At 37.9% G+C, this 21,071-nt stretch overlaps 1 protein-coding gene across 1 annotated transcript in view; it reads left to right on the plus strand.

Annotated features, from left to right (window-relative positions):
• Nucleotides 1-21,071, plus strand: part of TDRD12 (tudor domain containing 12) — a 30,059-nt gene that overhangs the window by 5,923 nt on the left and 3,065 nt on the right. Inside the window, exons 7-24 of the mRNA XM_082062833.1 lie at nucleotides 681-852; nucleotides 1,470-1,546; nucleotides 3,032-3,136; nucleotides 3,464-3,649; nucleotides 8,520-8,711; nucleotides 9,109-9,237; nucleotides 10,164-10,281; nucleotides 11,027-11,160; nucleotides 11,257-11,477; nucleotides 12,228-12,327; nucleotides 14,292-14,479; nucleotides 14,788-14,998; nucleotides 15,527-15,619; nucleotides 18,065-18,234; nucleotides 19,099-19,220; nucleotides 20,219-20,273; nucleotides 20,709-20,822; nucleotides 20,908-21,061. Coding sequence (XP_081918959.1) covers nucleotides 681-852; nucleotides 1,470-1,546; nucleotides 3,032-3,136; nucleotides 3,464-3,649; nucleotides 8,520-8,711; nucleotides 9,109-9,237; nucleotides 10,164-10,281; nucleotides 11,027-11,160; nucleotides 11,257-11,477; nucleotides 12,228-12,327; nucleotides 14,292-14,479; nucleotides 14,788-14,998; nucleotides 15,527-15,619; nucleotides 18,065-18,234; nucleotides 19,099-19,220; nucleotides 20,219-20,273; nucleotides 20,709-20,822; nucleotides 20,908-21,061 — 2,541 coding nt within the window. The remainder of the gene's footprint in view (nucleotides 1-680; nucleotides 853-1,469; nucleotides 1,547-3,031; nucleotides 3,137-3,463; nucleotides 3,650-8,519; nucleotides 8,712-9,108; nucleotides 9,238-10,163; nucleotides 10,282-11,026; nucleotides 11,161-11,256; nucleotides 11,478-12,227; nucleotides 12,328-14,291; nucleotides 14,480-14,787; nucleotides 14,999-15,526; nucleotides 15,620-18,064; nucleotides 18,235-19,098; nucleotides 19,221-20,218; nucleotides 20,274-20,708; nucleotides 20,823-20,907; nucleotides 21,062-21,071) is intronic.

The raw sequence follows: 21,071 nt of genomic DNA on the forward strand, positions 1-21,071 counted from the left end.
ATAGAAGTTAACACTTGTTCCTGCATAAGACTGAGTCCTCGAACTTTTGGGAAAAACAACACAAGAACAAATGAAAAAAATCCCTGCTTCCACTTGCCAAAATATTTAACTTGTGCTAAATCTGCTGTAGCTACTGTCAGACTTAAGCAGCTGTATGTTAGATACAAATGATTTTATTTGCATGCTGCTTCTACTTTGGAGTGTTTTATCAAGGCTTTTAACACTGGGGCTGTGGTCTTTGCCATAGACAGTAACTTTGAAGTGATGTATTTATTTGAGGATCTTCTCTCAGTTTAGAATCCCAGTTGACAATATCATCACCGATCTCTGAGCCAACGGAGTTTAAGAAGTTTTAAATATAGTGTTGTTTTTTTCTGCCAGATTTTAATGGACGCTGAGTGAAGAAGACAGAAACCAGATTGGCTTATTAACAGCTTTTAATTTTTAGGGCTGATAGAGAAAGTTGAGTACAGAATTTTAGAAGCATGAAACTGGCAACTATTTAACACCTGTTTAGAGAACATACTGGAAGATATGTTAATAATCTTCAGAAAGCATTCACTTATACTGCTTATGTCTTAACAGCTGTTGTTTAAAGCTTGAAATAAATTCTAACCAAGTATGTGGTGGTGTAGCTTATTACTTATTGATCCTGATCAATAAAGATCTTGTTTTTTTAGGTATGCGTTAATGATGATCTTGTCGCAAAGAACTTTGCCCATCTTGAGAACGATGATCAGGAGAACCAAACATCATTAAATGCTGAGTCCTTTCCAGCCGAACCTGTTAATCCTGTGTTTCCCTTCAGGCCAATGCTGTGTCAGGATAAAACACCAACAAATCCTGAGACAGGTGGGAACCATGCGTATTGGGAACAATCATACGTGCAATGCATTATGTGTCTGTCATTTGATACACTGAACATGAACCTACTGTCTCTGTTTAAATCCAAGAATTGGTTCAAATGGTTTCTTTCTAACAAACAATGTGTATGTATCAGACTTTACAAAGACCCATCAAATCACCAGATGCAGGAATACTGTAAGGACTTTTGTACCGTATAAGGTGAAGGCTGAGGGTGGGTTACACAGGCATTTGTTGATATGCTTAATAGCATTCAATATTATTGAAATTATTTGACGTTGATCAATGGTGCATTACTGTTCTTTGAGTTTGGAAGGATTTATTTGAACATGGGTACTTTTAACTAGCGTGTACCATGAGTTGTCTCATTTGTAGTGATTCAAGTTTTTTTAAAAGTGTGCAATGTTACGTCCTTGTTCACTCAGTTCATCTGCATAGTTATCTTTATGTAAAGATACCTGTTTCTTTGGTTGTTCTTTTTGTCATTAGGAAATGGTAATACAAGCAACTAAACAAGTCAGTCACAACCCACTGTAAGTAAAAATACTGGGGTTTTATTTGTTCAGATAATGAGAAATGTGTTTCTGCATTTTTTTACTTTCTAGGTCCTGCTGTTTCCAGTTCCTTTCTTGAAGAGACATACCAAAGATCAAGCACAGATTTAAATGGAAATACTGCGTCTGTAAGTATTTTGTAACAAATTGTGAAATATGAACTATATAAGCCTACGTAGGACAAGTTAGGAATACTATAGGCACCTAGCTTGTTCTTCTATGTAACATACATCTGGAGGACTGAGCTCTTTTTTATATGGTCTAAAAAGAACATTCTACTTCACTTTCAGCAAAAAATAAAATTATAAAAATGTACTACAGTCCTTGAAAAGATTGTGCCTCCTTTTGCAGTCCTTTGGTACAGTTTTATGCAGAAGATAGCTGTTGACATGACAAATATAAAAAAATGTAAATGTTAATGTTTCCCTGAAAACAAAATAGTCCTATGTTGTACAACATTTATTGAAGTCTCTTCTTATTTGTTGAATCATCTAATACCTGAAGTACCTAATCTGGTTTCTTGCTATTTTCTCTTTTTTTTTGCTTGGTGTTTTTCAGTGAAGCGTTTTCAGGAGGTCAGGGCTCATTCTTGAGTGTCAAACTGTACTGAATTGAACAAGTAGAGCTATTGCAGTGTATATGGGAGGAAAGGAAAATGGACTGATAGATTCTAGGCAAAGAATCACTGAGTGTATCCAGTCTCAGCTCTTTTAAAGAGCACATGCACTGTTCATATCCTCTTCTGCTAGATGCTTTAAAGGAGAAATTTGCTTCCATGACAGTAATAGAACTACTTCTGTGAGGTCAGGGGAAAAAAGCAGTTTTACAGAAGTTATTTTTCAGCTCTGCTGAGAATTGAAGGATGACAACCACTCCTAAATTTAAACTATAATACCTTTTTGAAAAAATTATGATGAATGTAGTAGCGTGAATTGTTACTAAAGCAGGATTACCGTGATACCCTTCCGCAAAGAGTCAGCTGGCTTTACCAGGCACTGGAGTGACGTGAGTCTTCAACCACATCATGCAGAGGTGATCTTTGGGGAAGGAGGTCAGGGCTGATTCCAGCTGCATTGGCATGACCCACTGCAGGCCAAAGCTGAGCCAGCCAGCTAAGTTGGTGGTACCTCTGTGAAAACATATTTAAGAAAGGGTAAAAAATGCAGGGCAAGAAACAAAAACAAGTGAGAAATGGAGGCAACACCAAAGTCAAGGGAGCCAGAGGTGCTCCATGCCTGAGCATGGAGCAGTTCATGAAGGAACTGCAGTCTGTAGGAGACCCACAGTAGAGCAGAGGAAAGAAGTGAGAGGGAAGGAGCAGCAGAGAGAAACTGCAGCATTCTGACTGCGGTCCCTGCCTTGTGCTGCTCTGTGCTTCAGTGGTTAAACTGAGTATGGCCTGCGTTGACTGGAAGGTGAAAGGAGTTTGGGGTGAAGTCAAGCCTGGGAATGGGGGAGGAAAGGTTTTTCTGAAGTGTTTGTTTCTTTATGTTTCCCAATGACCAAATCAGCACTTATATATATTAATTTGCAACAAATTAGTTAACCTAAGGTTGAGTCTAATTTGCCTGCATCAGTAATTGTTAAGTTACCTATTTGTTATATGGTTTCAGAGTTCTCAAAATCTTAGTGAAGAACAAAACTTTGTCTTTCTTAGCAACAAAATTGAACCATTTTCGACTCTGGAAACAGCACCACTTTTTGATGATCTGAAAAAGGTAATTCTAGTGTAATACGTTACATTGAATATATTGTTAAGGCTAGTATCATACCCAAATGTTAGATACTAAACTGTACAGTAATACCTTTTTTTGCTTGAGGAATGTCTAGGAGGTTGTTCATGTGGTTGAATAAATGAAGCTTCAGAGAGATGCTTTAAGAATCGTACACATTTCTTCTGGTGTATCAACCACTGCCACAAGTCTTGGAATTTGAATTTTAGTAATTTAACTTCTCAGCCCAGAACAACTTTTTCATATTGCATGTTAGGAATATTTATTATGTACACAGTTTTCACGTGGAACTCTTAATTTCTCTTTTTGTAGGAACTTGCTCAGAAAAACTTTTTAGGCCCTAACTTCACAGAATCTTACTGTTGGCCTCCAGTAGCTCGAGGATGTGATGTAGTTGCCATCTCATATCAGGGAAATGATCCTTCTTTATATATTCCACCAATTCTTACATTTTTGCACTTGGAAAGTTACTACAGAGCCTTGCCAAGCAGGAATGGAGTATGTATATGTTATTAGAGTAGTAACAAGTTTTTCATTTTAAAGTGCAGATGTAAAATAATGATTCAAAAGATAGTGAATGTTTAGAATGTATACATTGAATGTGATCTTGGTGTTGGTTCATGATGCTGGCCAGTTTATATAAGCCCTTTGCTTAGAGGCTTACAGAGATGGACTGTATGAATGTGGGGTTCTAAAACTTATATATCAGGTTATATCTAACAAGTGTTAATGTTGTATCACTTTGATACTTGATAAAGATTTGTTTTTAAGGGGATAGTATGTAGTCATTAAAGTAACATTTGTATTAGCTGTTGTAAATATTGTAACTCATTTTCTAACTTGTATTAGATCACAAAAACATAGAATGACTGAGATTGTAAGGGATGTCTGTAAATTGCCTAGTACAGCTCTAAGTAAGACAAGATATTCCTGCCTCTGTTAAATTTTTGGACTTTTTACTGAATGTTGCTGTGTGCATCCTTTGTGTGTCTCCGGGTCTCTTGGTGTATGGTTCCTTAGGTCTGTAACATCTGCCGTTAGGAGATGATATAGTACTAAAAGCTTTTGTTTTGAACTGAAGGCCTGTGTTGCAGATTTTGGGTTTGCCCTAAATGCTGAAGTAGTACTATTTTTAAGATTCTGAACTCTTGCCTAATACTGTGGTGTAAAACTTTATACATATGTGTGTAGCCACTAGCACTTATTTTATGTCCTGGGCGGAAGAAGGCACAACTTGTTTTTGAGCTACTGGGAACATACGAGCGATGCTCCAGAGAGCTTCATCCAATGCTGATAATACTTGGCCAGAACAAAGAAGCAGCTAGCAGTGTGAAAATCCAAGGATGTAAGAATACTTTCTGTCTTCTTAATTATGCTTGAAAACAACATGGGCTGCCATAATTGCAGGGAATTGTGGAAGAAGCGATTTATACTTCCTAAGTTTTTTGTTCTCTAATGCAGTAATTCTGTTTCTTTAATGCTCTATGTCTGTAGTGATGCATGAAGTTTCAGTAGTGCCATTTAACAGTAAATGGTATTAAAGCTCTTTGAATGTCTATATGTTCAGCATCTTTTTTGTGAGCTCCATAACAGTTATTTTTGAGCCTAATTAGTGGTAGGGATTTGGTGAAGATCACACTAAATTAGGATTATTTGTGGAATTTCTTGATTTAGAACCAGATTTTATAAGAGCATTTTTGATACATGAACATCCATTGCAGAACAAAGGTGCTGGGTCTGTCAGGCAATGGAGTTACTTCTCTTCGTCATCTGTGTGGTAGCTTGTTCTAGATTTGTAATGGGAACAGCACAGATAACACACCAGTGTTTGGCTCTCACTGAGCATCACATGTACATCAAGAATGCTTTTTGCCAGCCTGCCACCCAGTGAGTAAGCCAGGCGCGAGCAGAACCCGGGAGGTGATGTAACCTGGGCAGCTGAGCCAAACTGATCAAAGTGACACACAATACTGTATAATGTCGTGCTTGCATAAAAGCTTGAAGAGTGGGGATGATCTGAGGAGTGACTGGGCATCTGTCTGCTGGTGGAATGTTGTCAGTGGTTGCCTTTCTATCTTTTCCCACACCCTTCATTTAATGAACTATCTGTTTTCTCAACCCACGAGTTTTCTCACTTCAGCAGTTCCTGTTCTGTCCCCTGCCCCACTGGGGATGAGGGCAGTAAATGAGCATCTGTGTGCTGTACAGCTGCTGACCACAGCCCACTACAGTAATGCACATGTGTATGTTCTTAAACGTATTTTTAACAAATATATAAGTAGTTCAAGTATATGTGTTCTATTTTTTAAATTGACAAATATTTGGGGTACATGTCTGGTGCTCTACTGCTTATATACACTTAACACAATTCTTTTTATACTCTTAATTTAAAAAGAGTATTGGAAAAGTCAAGTATTAAGAGGTAAAATTTCTGTGCAGACAATGTTGTATAGATGTGCAGTTTAAATTTTAGTTTGAATATCTTTTTTAGTTCATGGTTTCTAGCTTTCTTTTTGCAATAAATTCTGATTAATTCATATAACTTCAGTAGTATGCAGAGAATACTTCATAAAGAAGAGGAAGCATAGAACTCCTAAAAGAGCTCTTGGAAGATTTGCCCTACTTAAGTGTGTTTACTTAAAACACTTAGTTTTACTTTTCTTGTTTGGTCTTTTTGTTACACCTGAATTGATAAGTGCATTTTTAAAAGTGGCTTTTTTTTGGCAAGAAAACAAGAAATACGGATCAAACTATGAAGGATTGTGTAAAATTTTCAGTTTCAGCAGTTTGAATTCTTGCATCCATCATTCAAGTTTAAGAGCTTAGTGGATGAATTCAGATCTTTTATTAGTAGAGCTGTTGGTATATTTGCACAGGTTAAGATTAGTGTGGTTTTAGATACATATATGCCCACATATATGCACACATGTGTAGATATCTAAGCTATAACGTGTGCTTTATTAAATTGTAAAAACTGAACTTTTCTAAAGACTGTTCTTGGACATGTTGAAATATTTACCTTCTGTCTCTCTGGTTCTGAAGTTTTATCTCTACTTCCATTACCTTACTGGAAAATGAAATGGCATCCTGCTTTGTAAACTTCTTAACATTTAGACCTTTCACTCTTTAAAAAACTCAGTTTTACCCTGTCAGGTCTTGGAAGGCGTGCAGGGATAGGAAAATCCAAGCAAACTGAAAATTAATGTTGACCAGAAGTCAGAAAATTTAGTTCAGTGTTCTCTATCAGGGAAGCGGGGGGGAGGGCAGGAAACACCACACGCACCAATGACAAAAAGCCACACACCAACCAACCAAAGTAAAGCCAACTTCAAGATGAGGCATCTGAAATGCAAATGAGGCCTTTTTAATAAAATTACCATGTACTATGGTATCTTATTAGTATTCATTCAATTTTTAAGTTAATGTTAAACGTCTTTTCTTCCTACTCGTAGGTGACGTAATTGTGACTACACCATATAGCTTCCTGAGACTGTTTGAACACCACGATTTATTATTTTGTAGACTTTGCCATCTTGTTCTCGATGAGGTTGAGGTACTGCTCTCTGAAGCTACTGAACAGGTACATGGCTTATACGTTCAGATGGTAAATTGCAGTTTCAGTTGTGCATCTGTCTTGAACTGTCTGCAACGTACTGAAAAAAACAACCTTCTTGAAGCCCTATGGTAGAGTTGAGAAGAAAATGGAATTAAAGGAATTGCATCTCTATACTTCTGGCAGAATGAAACACTGGAGAAGTGGAGCTGTAATGTATTAAATCTGACATTCCCTGCTCACTCTCCTTTCCCCCCCCCCCCAAATCAGAGTGCTCTGTGCTGCTGCTCCTTTATGCTCTCTTCCTTGGCCGTGGGTCGCTTCACAAGGGCTTGCATTTTTTCTTCACTCTGTAGCGGTAGTTTCAGTGTGGGGATCTTTACTCTAAGGACTTAGATTATCAGTCTGTAAAGAACCTTCTTCTCCCTTGATGCTGTTTGAACCGCTTCAGTTCAAGAACTGTCTTTACTGGAAAGCTCCTCAGTCTCTGTAGAATGAAAGGCAGAACTCCGTGATCAAATAGTCTTGGAAGCAGTTGTAAAAAACTTCCCTTGGGCCGTAATATCAGTGCAGGCAAAAGGAGAAACTGATCCCAACTCAGAGAACCTTGGAAGAGGAACAGCATTCAGTTTCATGTTAACATGGATGTATACTTTTTAGCAGTTTTAAAGTTATGATTATAGTTTGAGAATATTCCTTGGTTATTTTATTGCTGTTTTGAGGCTTCACAGTATATTCCATCATCAGTATGCAAGAAATGGCTTACAACACATTTTTATCACTGTCATAGATTTTTTCCTTTTTTTTTTTTTTAAATCATTAACTCCCTAACATTAGTGGTTTAAAATTTGGTGCTGGGACTAAAGGGCCACGTTTCTAAGCGTGAAAAGCTGGAGAAACATCTTAATGGAGATCAATTGCCCAATTTGCTGCATGCACAGGTGTTAAATGTGCCTTTGTAGCAGCAAATATAAAGTCAGAGATTAGATGACATGTCATCCTTAGCCAGTGGGACATTCCTTTTTCTGTTCAGGCTGTTCTTTCTGTTCTGGTTGTTCTGAGGCAGAGCGCAGGTTCGCCATAAGATTGTTGAAAGGTAACTTGTAAAATACTGTGCATGTGTCTGCGGTTTTTGTAGGAGCATCGCAGCTTTTCAAGTGTCAGTCTTGAGTAGAGAAAAAGAAGAGATGCTCTTTCAGATGGTAGTGATAATTTGATAGCGTTTGGACTCTTGCAGCCCTTCTGAAGCATTGTTACAGAAATGTTACATTGTTAAAAATACTGCTGCTATGGGTAAATTTAGTGCTAGATTGAGAGAGATCTCTTAGAATTAATCTCTTGAGATTGAATGTCTTAGAACATCTCTGAGTCCAGTTGCACCAGAGGCATCGAATACTTCTTAGTGTGGGACTGTTTGGCCAGACATACTGATGTCATTCCACAACTGCACTGCTCCTCACTTACGTAAAGTGATTTCATCAGGAATACATTCATTCTGTCTGGTTGGAACAGATCCTATCCCTGAGATTTCAGTCTTCTCTGGACAGAATCCCACGTTATGATCCCATGTACATGCACATGCTGTTCCTTCATGCCATCCTGTCGCTTTCTTCTTGCTTCAGAAGTTGTTCAAACAATAGGATGAAAGTGCACAAATTAAACACTTCATTTTGGGATGTGACAATTGTGTCTTGCCATGGTGGTGGTTTTGTGACTGGATAAAATGGAGTGCTGCAAATGTACTTTTCACTGCTGTTAAGTGTTCATTCGAATAGAATAAGAGGATAGAAAAAAACCCTTTTTTTTTCTTTACAGGTTTTTACTATATTAGATTGTTACAATAAATCCATTTTAACTGAAGAGTGGGAGTATTCACTGCACCAGATTATTGCTGTTGGAACTCACTATAATAAACATATAGCACGCTTGATAAAGGAGTTCATGAGCGATCCCTACGTTGTGATAACGGCTGTTGAAGAAGCTTCCATCTATGGAAATGTGCAACAGGTAAAAAATTGGGGATGATTTCAGTATTTGTTTACTAAAATATTTTGCTGTTTGTACTGATGTGAGTCTATATATGTGGCGGTTAAGGGGGTAGAACTACAATCCAAACTGAGACTGCTCAGGGGCATCTCCTGTGTATGAACTGAGGTGCTTCTTAGAGGACCTGTGCAAGTTATCACTGAATGAGCTGAGGGTCTTTTACCTTTGTAGGACTGAGGTGAAGATACTCCCTCGAGTATTTAATTGTTAGTGCAAATGAACCAGAATTTTATGTGAAGTATTTGCAAATGGTATAGTTTGTGAACAAAATTTCATCAGAATGTTTTTGCAATTGTTAATTGTGAATGGCAGAACTACAAGGTAACATATCCTAAGACACAGCTGTATCTACTTCTAGGTCGTGCAGCCATGCACAAACAGTGAGAGAACTGCTGTGTTACTCAAAATATTGGATTTTACCCCCAATAATCTTCAGAAGGTGCTGATATTCACCGACTCAGTAAATGAGGCAGAAATGGTTCATCAGGTAAGATAGCATGTAAATTTACGTAGGTAAGTGATTTTTACTTTTTAGTTGTTAAGGAATGACACCATTAAGTATCTTGGTTTCTGAGAAAAAAGGGAGTGTGAGATAATTATTTCTGCTAAATATAACCTGAACACTGCCCTTCTGCCAACTAGAAGCAAGCCAAACTGACAGGAATGGCTGGCATAGAATGCATGCATTACTGAATTCTTCACTACAGGTTGGAACTTGGAGTTTAATCAAACCAACTTTTTTTCCAGTAAAAGTTCTGTTAAGCGGTGTTTTTTGAGGATGTGGCTGCTCTTTATTTTACTGTTTCTAGGAGTGGCATGGGGAGAGAAGACTTAAGCCACTGTGTTAAGAAGTTCTGTTCTGTTGCTTTCTACTCCTGAGTATTTGAAATTTTAGAAGCCTGTTTCTCTGATTTGAAGGAAACATTTTCTGTCATCCTTTGAAAATCTACCAGAATTCAGTTAAGCTTCACAGGGTGTGGGGGGAAGATAGCACGCTTAATATGTATTTCCTTTAAAACTGGCATAAAACTGTTCCAGGTTTATTTGGAACAGAATGTGTTCCAGTTTTCACCTTTTTTGTGGGATTGTATACTCAGCATTTTTGAGGTGGAGACTAAGGAGGAGTTTTCTTGGAATAGTTCTTTTTTCACATATTATAGCAATGGATATATATACATATACACACACATATATATATACACGCACACATATATATACACACGTATATACATGTGTGTACATATATATACATGTATCTCCTTAATCTCAATCTTCAAAATTTCATTAACTCCCTTGGCTCTTGCCACTAGCTAAGGTATGCTAGATACTAATAAGATACACTATTTATTAGAGTTTGTTGGAGCAGTCATTACTGTATTGGAAGAAACTATAACTCTTTACTTTCTCATGCAGGCACTGAAGAGCAACTCAATATTTTCCTTGAGAATACATAAAGAGAGCAAGTTTAATTTCACATATATCTTAGAGCAGTGGGAAAAAAAGTATAGTTCTGGCACTCATGTTGTGTTAGGTGAGTATTTTCTTGTTGTCTAGTTGTGGTCATGTCTTCATGGTGACTTGTGTTCTACACTAGGTACTTATACTAGGTTATCACTTTCACAGTTATCCCTTTATTTATTATTAGCTTTCAGGGTTAAGTGCTGTGAGGGAAAACTGTACTTATTAGAGGGAACATAAAAGAGACTTTTTGATGCATTAAACAGCTACTAGTACTTTCGGAGAAATTCCATTATTTCACAGTTGTCTCCTACTACAAAAGATACTTTCGATTTAAAATAATTTCGAAACTTTGAAGACTTATTCTAATAATTTCCTTTATATTCTGGCAGAATTTAATTTTTTCAAGTTGTTTGCAGTAGTAAAGGTTTTTGCCCAGTTTCAGACTTATATTTTTCCATTTTGTACATCAAAAGCAAAAAGATTGCTAAATTACATCTGCTTTGGAGGTTCATACAAAGGTGTTAGCATTAATGTAACTTTTGCAAAGTAATTTCAGTGGGCAGCTGTGTTTATTCTGTGATACTGCTATGAGATATAGAGTTACGCTAAATTATCAGAGACTGTTTCTGCCATATGCTTATGAAGTGTACTGACTGAAGAAATACAATGCCTTATGTAAGTGTTTTGGGAAAGACCTTTTTCTCAATTCTTAAGTCAATGGGTAGGGAGAATAAAACAGCCATTGCTAATGGGAGGTAATACTTCACATGCTTAAGGTATTGTGTGTTATATGTGTGTATAAAACATGTGCTTAGTTTTAACAGATGACTGCATGCAGCCTTTGGGAATTACAGATGCAACTTGCGTGGTACACTTCAGTTTCCCTTCTCCAAGCATCTTTGGTCAGCGTCTACACAGCCTGTCTGATAATTTCTGTAATGTGATAAAGGTTTGAGTAAATCTTTAGTGGGTTAGTATTACATTTTACTATTGAGTGGTGGATGCATAAAAGCTTTTAAAAAATGTAATTTTATTTTTTTTTTAGGATTCTTCTGTTGATCAGGACTATACAAAGGCAAGGTCAGTCATTCTGCTCACAGAAGACAGTGCATGTCATGCACCTGGGATCCTGCACTATTTGCAGCACGCAGAAGCTGAAATACCACCAGAACTGCGTGATATTACTGCCAAGGTACTAGAGGCTGAAGAAGAGAAGAAACTTTCAAGGCCACTGTGTGCCTATCTTAAAACATTTGGGATTTGCAAGTAAGGAAATATCAAGTTTTCTTGACACACATATTTACACAAGAAGGCACTGTGTGCCCTGAATGATGGCTGCTTCTACTTCCTTGATGAATTTTCCTGTTGCACGCTTTTATTCAAACTGAGTTTTGCTCATGATTTTTTGTTGTCATCATTGTTCACTGTTTCATCTGTTTCACTCTTCTAAGGTACTTTTATGAAAACAAAATAATGTTTCTATGGAGACAAATCATACATATTCTGACATAGTAGCATAATTCATCACAACTCCTGTGCAGAAGTTCTTGAGGGAACTTTAAGCCATTCTTTTGATTAGTGTTGTAACCATAATTGCACAAGGTTTGTGCTTCTCTCTCTTCCGTATCATCTCCTGTCCCTCCAGAGTGGGTAAATAGATGATGACTTTTCAGAGCTGTGTGTAAATGGATTGTAATTAGTGTCTGAAGGAGGAAGCTTAAATGTTCTGAGGTGTGCCTTCTGTTGTATGTAACCATTATTGCAAGTAAGAAAAAAATCAGTAATGGTGTTTGTTTTATTCTGAAACAAGTTTTCTGTTTTGTTGTGTAAACTTCCAGCAAGAGCTTTTTGGCCATTGCTGCGTAACCCCTCAGAGTCATTGGTGCTATTTGAGACAGAAAGTGAATATGAAAGGCTGATGAAATGTTAGTGTTTAAAGCTGTTGTAAGTCACATCAAAATAGTTTTCAACTGAAAACAAAGGACTCTTTTCTAAAACTTTTTTTTTAATACATAGGAATAGAACAGCGTGTCCAGATCGTCATCAAATTAATTTTGAAATAGATGTGCCCCAGAATATACTAGACAAAATTACACAAACACCTGGATGTGTGACAGTAAGTCATTTTTATTTACCTTGGCTTTGGGTACCAAGAAGACAGGTCTTAAATAGCTACTTAGCATAATACTTATTTTTTCATATTACATTAATATAACTGTATTATGTACACTGTACCTCTTGGATATTTATTTTTTCGCTTTTTTCCCTCTTTCCCGTGCATAAATAAGTGTGCCATATTTTCCCTTAATCCTTAGCTTGAATTTGAAATTGTTTTGTGGGTGATTGAGTTTACCTGAGATTTTCTTCTGCATTGAAGATGCCCGTTCTATGGGAAGAGGGTTTATGTTCTTTCTATTCCTTCCCCCTATAAATTGAGACCATATACTGAAATTAACAAAGCTTAAAGTGCCTATAAACTTCAGTTATATTTATCGTATGGGGAACACAAACATCTTTTGAAGTGAAGTGGAAGATGATGCATGTTTTGTTGGAAGTGAGGATTTTTAATTAGCTGACATTTTCATGCAAACTTGCTGAAAAATTAACATATTCTGGCCTCATTATTTGAAACTAGTATTTTCATTTGCAGTATCCAGAGAAAATGGGATACAGCTTCTCCCTTATCTTCTAGATGAAACAGTTATTTCCTACTAATGTATCAATGCTTGTTTAAATTTTTTTTCATACAGAGTACTGTTCTAATTGTACTCTTTTTTTTATAATAGTTTCACAGTCATTAAACCTTCATGGTTATTGAGTTGACTTTGCTATGGTAGGTCTCCACGTCCCAGTAGCAGTTTGTATCTCCAGCTCCCTTTACCTGGCTTTTTCAGTCCCTTCTGTACTGGAGTGTCTCAGTGGTATTACAGTGTCTCTCTTGTCTGCTTGTTGGATGGTGATCGCCGAGGACACGTATATAAACATTGGTGCTTCTTCCCAAAGCTAGCATGTGGCTCTAAGAAGTGCCGGATGCCCTCTGTTTGGATACACTGCTTCTGCCTTCTTCCTGTCCTGTCTTTAGCAGAATTCAGATGCCTTCAGTTCACATAATTAAAGGGTGTTACCCGTTCCCAAAAGTCACAGGTTGTGAGAATGGAAAATAAAGAGAACTGAGCGGATTCCTTGGTGTCACTCTATTTCTACCTAGTAAATAAGCTTTCGTTGGTAGGTGTGAGTTCAAACCCATTGGCAACCTACATGTATCTAGTTTTAGTGCCTGAGACTGGGAAGAGATTTCAGGACACTTTTATTAGAAACTTGCACTCTGGACCATTTCCTCATCTACTTGTGCTTCTGGGTGCGTGTCTTACAAATCAGTTATCACTTTGATAAGCATTCACTTTCTTTTTTGTTTGGAACCCAGTGTGTTTCTGTCTTTAAGAACCTCGAGTTGCACTGTGCTTTTTTTAAGCTTTTTAGTAAGTGGAAATTATCTTTCTGATCCTCTTACTATCCTGTCTGGCCTCATACACCCAGCTCTATCTCAGTACGTCTTCCTGGTGTGACCCTTTGCGTGGAGTGCACCCAGTATTTTATGCATTGGTCTTGATAGTAGTGTACTCATAGGTTTTTTTTAATGTAAGTAATTTTAGTGCAAAAAGAGTGAAGGCCTCATGCTTCCCCAGCCAGTTCTACTGAAACTCACTGTAAGGCTGGAGAACACCTGAAATTATACTTGAACAGTGTGGAAAGGCTTTGTGGTTCATAGCTGGACAGGTAATACTATAGTTCACTGGTGTTTTGTTTAAGTGGAATACCACCAACTGAGACCCAGCAGTTTTTGCTCTGTAAATCCATGTCCACTGTTAGCTGGTCTATGGGCAGTTAGTTTTAATTAAGTCTTTTGAATAATATAATAATAACTCATAATCTTCTGAAATGTGTGTATGCAGCAGCATCTCTCTCACCTCTTTGGGCTAGAAAGAGGTAGGTCATCTTGAATATGAAAACTTACGTTTCATTAATTTAAATAAATCATCCAGTCCTCCTTTTTTCTAATGGTTTTTTTTATTTTTTCAGATACTGCCTCTCCACATTGTAAATGCAACAAACTACTTTGGTCGAATAGTAGATAAACAAAAGGATCAATATACCACTCTTGCTGAAGAAATTAATGAGTATTTTAAGACACCTGGGAGTAAGATTTCAGTTGAAAATGTGGAGAAGCTAGCATTGTATGGATTATGTGAGGAAACACATTTTCACAGGTAAAAGTGTTATTTTTTTATAAATTATTTGTGTGCACTTTTTATATAAATTAATTTAAAACACTGTTTAGTTTAAAAAAAGTCAACTCACACCCAAAACCAGCAAAAAATCACTGCTATCCAAATCACTCTTTAAAAAGCAATCACATACTCTTTAAGTTACTGAATGGAGAATAGAATGACTACCCACATACAGGCAGGTACATATTTTGGTAATAATATACCATTTCTTAAAGAGTAGATTTTTTTTTTTTTTTCAACTGATTATATGAATAATAATTCTGTGTTTCCTTGCCTACTGTTTGAAGGGTTCAGGTAGTAGAGATTTCCCCAAAAGAAGAGGAAAATTTGTTCTTTAGTGTCAAAGTTAAATATATAGATGAAGGCAGAGCAAGTCAAGTTCAGAACTGTCAGCTGCTTCACTTACCTGCAAGGTTTCAGTGTCTGCCGCCTCAGGCTGTGGAATTCGTGGTTTGTAGACTGAAACCCATTGATAACGAAATAGAATGGAACCCAAAGGTAATGTTTATAATGTTTTCCATGGCATTTGCTTTAACTTCCTTAATTTCTATGTGTTGTTTTCTACAAGAAAACAGTTATGAACTGCAAATTTAGTTACCAAATTTCATTGCTTATTAGTATTGCCAATAAATATCTGCTATTAGAGCAGATTCTAAGAAGTCAGTGTTGTTTGTTTTCCTACAAAATGATAAAGTGAAATTTTTGGGATTTTCTTCTGTGATTTAAATGGCATCCTCCAGAACATGTTATTGTTGCTTTTGAATCTGTGGGGCATAACAGCGAAAGGGTAGCCTCTGTACATTGACCTATGTTTGAATATTCTACCATTCAGGAAGCTCCTTTCTTAAAAGCTAGTTCTATTTTAACCTACACTAAAGTGGAAGTATTTCACTAGTTTACTCAAAACTGGTTTTATTTGTTGAATACCCTGTGACTGTTAAGCTCAGATTATTTCATTATAATTAAAATAACTGTAGAATTATGTTGGTATACTTCTCAAGTGCAGCAAAAAAATCTTTTTCCTAGGTAACTCATTATATTGATTACAAAATTAAAGGAAAACTACATGAAGCAAAAATAGTACTTACCTTGGGAAATACAGCTTGGGTTGACCCAATGGTAGGTATAGAATTGTAGCATTACAAAATATTTGTATCGAAACTCCTTTATAACAAGAGCACCCATTCTTCTCTTTGCTTCTGTCTGTTCCTACTTTAGTTTTATTCTACATGGTGTTTACATAATACCTTTGGTTAATTTACTGTGATGGTGTCTGAACACTGGAACAGGTTGCTCAGAGGTTGTAGAGCCTCCATCCCTGGGAAACTGATGGAATGACTTATCCTTGGTGCCATCTCAAGGCGTATCAGGGATAAGAGGGTCATTAGGGGCAGTCAACATGGCTTCACCAAGGGGAAGTCGTGCTTGACCAACGTCATTGACTTTTATGAGGACATAACAGGATGGATGGATGATGGCAGAGCGGTGGACGTGGTCTACCTTGACTTGAGTAAGGCATTTGACACAGTCTCCCACAGCATCCTTACAGCTAAACTGAGGGAGTGCGGTCTGGATGAGCGGGTAGTGAGGTGGACTGCGAACTGGCTGAAGGGAAGAAGCCAGAGAGTTGTGGTCAATGGGGCGGAGTCCAGTTGAGGCCTGTATCTAGTGCAGTGCCTCAGGGGTCAGTACTGGGGCCTATATTATTCAATATATTCATCAATGATTTGGACGAGAGAATAGAGTGTACTATCAGCAGGTTTGCTGATGACACCAAGCTGGGAGGAGTGGCTGACACACCAGAGGCTGTGCTGCCATCCAGAGACCTGGACAGGCTGGAGAGCTGGGCAGGGAAAAATTTAATGAACTATAACAAGGGCAAGTGTAGAGTCTTGCATCTGGGTAGGAACAACCCAGGTTCCAGTATAAGTTGGGGAATGACCTATTAGAGAGCAGCATAAGGGAAAGGGACCTGGGGGTCCTGGTGGACAGCAGGATGACCACGAGCCAGCACTGGGCCCTTGTGGCCAGGAAGGCCAATGGCATCCTGGGGTGTATTAGAAGGGGGCAGGTTAGTAGGTCAGAGAGGTTCTCCTTCCCCTCTACTCCGCCCTGGTGAGACCACATCTGGAATATTGTGTCCAGTTCTGGGCCCTCAGTTCCAGAAGGTCAGGGAACTGCTGGAGAGAGTCCAGCGCAGGGCAACAAAGATGCTGAAGGGAGTGGAGCATCTTCCTTATGAGGAAAGGCTGAGGGAGCTGGGGCTCTTTAGCTTGGAGGAGACTGAGGGGTGACCTCATTAATGTTTACAGATATCTAAAGGGTGAGTGTCAGAAGGATGGAGCCAGTCTCTTCTCGGTGACAACCAATGATAGGACAAGGGGTAATGGGTACAAACTGGAACACAAAAGGTTCCACTTAAATTTGAGAAGAAACTTCTTCTCAGTGAGGGTGACAGACACTGGCCCAGGCTGCCCAGGGAGGTTGTGGAGTCTCCTTCTCTGCAGACATTCCAACCCGCCTGTAACCTCCTCTGGGTGTTCCTACTCTGGCAGCGGGATTGGACTAGATGAGCTTTTGAGGTCCCTTCCAATTCTTAACATCCTGTGATTCGGTGATTCCTTGGAGATACTAAGAAGCCGTGAGGAGGTGGCCATGGTCAGCTGGCTCTAGATGACCCTCCTTGAGCAAGGGGTTGGACGAGATGGTCTCCAGAGGTCCCTTCCAACCTTAACCATTCTGTGATGAACATGTGTGTTTGTATATAGATGGAATACATGATCAAGTAAAACTTGAACTTGGAATCTGAATAGGCACCAGTAACAAAGCACCACATTAATTTTGAGTGTCATCCAGCCTATTCCACAAAGTTAATAACAAAAGTATCTTTTGAAAGCACTATTTTTTAGGGTTTTGTCTTGTAAAATCAGTTCTGTAGTTTGTCACACAATGCTCTGAAAGACTGAAACTTGGATCCTGCAAGATTGTTTGCTGATACCGAAGACCTCTAATACTAGACTAAATTTATTCTGTTTATATTTCTGAGTCTTGGTTGTCTTTTTTTGGTTCTTGCACTAGTTTAGAGTTAGCTTTATCCTAATTTTTTCTGCAAATTGAAAAGCTCTTAAGCTTTTTTCCTTAGTTTTCTTGATCAGAATCATAGAATTGTTTAGGTTGGAAAGATCCTTATGATCTTAAAGTCGAACCATTAACCCAGCACTGCCAAGTCCACCACTAAACCATGTCAATAAGCACCACATCTACACATCTATCAAATATCTCCAGGGATGGTGACTCAACCGCTTTCCTGGGCAGCCTGTGCTGGTGCTTTATAACCCTTTCAGTGAATAATTTTTTCCTAATGTTATCACAATGAAATAGATGGTGATACTTTGAAAACAGCTAAGCATGGGTAGGTTCCTGTTTGAAAATCAGAGAAAACTAATGGCTTACAGGTATAAATAAATGAGGGTGTGTTTAAAGTTTTATGTAAAGAACAGCTTAGAGTTGGAGAGAGGCAGTTTATGAGCTGTTGTTTCCATTTAGTATGTTTTGTAATTCAAGGTCCGGGTTGCCAGGCTTCCAGGTTTGCACATGTCTGTCAGTGAATACAACGTTCGGTCTGAGATTTTGTCTACGGGTCTGGGAACTGACAATCCGGAACATATAACACAACTTCAGAAGCTGTGCAGACACATGAAAGTATTAGATAATTCAAAGAACTTGGAGCATTTGTAAGTGTTTGACAATTTTTTTTCAGCATATACCTTACTAGGAAAAAAAGATATTTAATTTTAACTGGATATTTTCATGATTAATATTGCTGAATGTGATGTTCATTTAAACACAGAGACAATAGTGTTTGTGATACATCTGATTTCCTTTAACTACTTTTTAGCCATGTAACCATCACAGGAAGAAGAATACCAATTCTAGACAATGTTGCACTAATACTTGATGCAGGTAGTCGAGTTTATCATAAAAATATGGAGTCTGAATTAAGATTCTGTTATCTTTTATTATAATCAGTGTCCTTTTTGTGTGCATACCAGTCCATATATTGAGCATGTCGTTGGTGTCATGGTGCCTGTCTGAGCTCTCAAGTACATTGACTCTTGCAGTGTTCCCTGAATCTCGAGTCCAGCCAGTGAAGCCCCCAGCTGTGCAGCTGCAGAGCCACAGCTCTCTTACTAATAAACAAAGAACTTTGGAATATTCTGAAATTTTTACTTTTTTTTAAAGTCAGAATGAACTATGACCAAAAAAAAGCCCCCAAACCTACTGGAATTACTTGTGAAAGGGAATTATGTTGCTGTCTAGGTCTGTCACGCACAGTAAGGCCAATAGATTTTTATGATTCCAAAGAAAAGCTGGTACCATCAGAACTGTGTATGTTATCTGACCTTGGATTTCTGTATAAATGCTTCTTACTGAGTTGCTGAAGTTCAGCAACACTCTGAGATTTACAGTTGCTAGTTAGCTTCTATATTTTAGAACGCAAAACGTAACTTCAAAAGGACTTTAAACTATGATTAGGAATCCTTTAAATATTAAACATATTTAAACCTGTTCTTTTAAAAATGTCTCTGTGTGTTCAGAAGCATAAAAGAGAATGCAGCTGGTCCAGAGGATGCATCCAATCCACAGAATATGTCCATGCAAGAAAATTCTACTGGGAACTGTAATTCTTCCGAAATTACACCTGGGAATCATCCATGTGGTAAACCTTCTCATAATTTAATTAAAGTTTTAATTTTTCTTTAGGCTAGGTGCTTCAGTGTCACCCTAAAAATAATTTTACCAGATGCAGTCTTCTCTGAGTATGCAGAATAGCACCATATAGCTCATGTTTGCAATAAGCCACAAATACCTTATAGTTAGCAGCCTGCAAATGGCTGGGAGAGTAAGCCCTGTCGATATAGCTGAATCACTATTTGGGAAATTCTGTCCTTGAGAGACTTGGAATTGTTTGGCTGTGAATGGAATGTGTGAGCAGGAAATTTCTCCTGCAGAAAGGGTGAGCATTTTCCTGTCAAGAGCCATAGGGTTTAAGGAAATCGAAACCTCTTCAAATATGAGGTAACGGCATCGTTGTCTGGGAGGTTTATTTTTTTTTTTCCAGGATTCAGGGTGGTAGAAAATGGCTTTTTTTTTTCCTTTTTAATCTAATGGTCAAGGGTGTTTATTCAGTGAGCAGGGGCTTAAAAGCATGTGGCTTTGTCAGTCACAGAAGGGTGATGTGGCAGCAGTTGGCACATGAGTTTGGAGTGGTGAAAGCTGAGGGGTTAAAAAGCTGCAGCACACAGGAGGCAGATAAGATCCTGCAGTGCTTGTCATGGGAGGCTTTTTGTCCTGGTGTAGCACAGTGACTGTAATGTCATGTTTCAAGCTGTGATGGTAACATCAATATTATTTTTCATCCCTGTTTTGAAACTGGGAAAACCTCTTCCTGACCTGGAAAACTTTGCATTTTTGGTGGGTTTTTAAAATTTTCTTATACCAACTATAATATTCTTTTTAGTTAAAATTCTCTGTTGAATTATGAACTTTATTAAATCTTTCCAAATAGGAAGTATCCAATATAAACTCCGAATACAGTCTTGCAGTAGTAATGTGATTGTGAGCAAGTTATTTTTATTATGGTGCTGGGGTATTCTAGAAGTATCTGGTTTCTATAGTAGAGAGAAATATAAGATTTTCTGGATTTCTTATTTTTAGATGATGTAGCTCAAACTAAGGAAGCAGAAGACCCTACCCTGCATCAGCATAAATGGTACAAAAATTCAGAGTGATTCGTTCCCATGCTTTTTTTTTTTTAATGTGAACTGCCAGACCTTGATGAGAAATGCGTGTTTGTGTCTGTGGTCAGTTGAAAAGTTTTCTCTGACTTTCCGAGGTTGGTCTTGCTACTGTTACCTTACCCTTTGTCATTACAAAATCAAACTGACGGCATCCTTAAATGAGGAGTAGGTTTGATCCCTTTGGATAGCAAAGTTAACAGAGTGTGTGTCCCCACGTGAACCAGTAGATGTGCTCCTCCAGCGACTGAGATCGCTGCACTCTTGGGGCAAGCTTGGCTGACATCCTCTCACGTGCTTTCTTGACACTGTTATTCAGTGACAAATTATTGTGGCTGAGTACACCTACGGATGTTGAAAGTCAGTTGTCTGTTTCGGAAAAAAGTCCAACTAAACTTTCTTTATTTTAGCTTTAATCCAGAAATAAAGTGGTTTCAAAATGAAGAGACTGTTACAGTGAAGGTAAAAATAGCAAGTGTGGCTGACTGTAAATGTGAGTTCTCTGAAAAGAAGGTAGTTTTCAGGTAGGTTTAAGAAATGTAAGTATAGTTAACAAATTATTTGATTGTCAGCTTGCCGTTAATTTTTTTCAACTTTTTTATAATATAGTGCTTATTCAGGAGACAAACATTATTTGGCTGACATGGAGCTATATCGAGATATACTTGGAGAAAAGTCTACATGTGTGATTAAGGAAACAGAGGTTATTATTGTTCTTGTGAAGGAGAATAAAGAAATATGGTGCAAATTACTGAAGAACAAGGTGAAGTGGA

Source organism: Streptopelia decaocto (assembly GCF_964273445.1).
Source record: "Streptopelia decaocto genome assembly, chromosome: 11".
Classification (NCBI taxonomy): Eukaryota; Metazoa; Chordata; class Aves; order Columbiformes; family Columbidae; genus Streptopelia; species Streptopelia decaocto.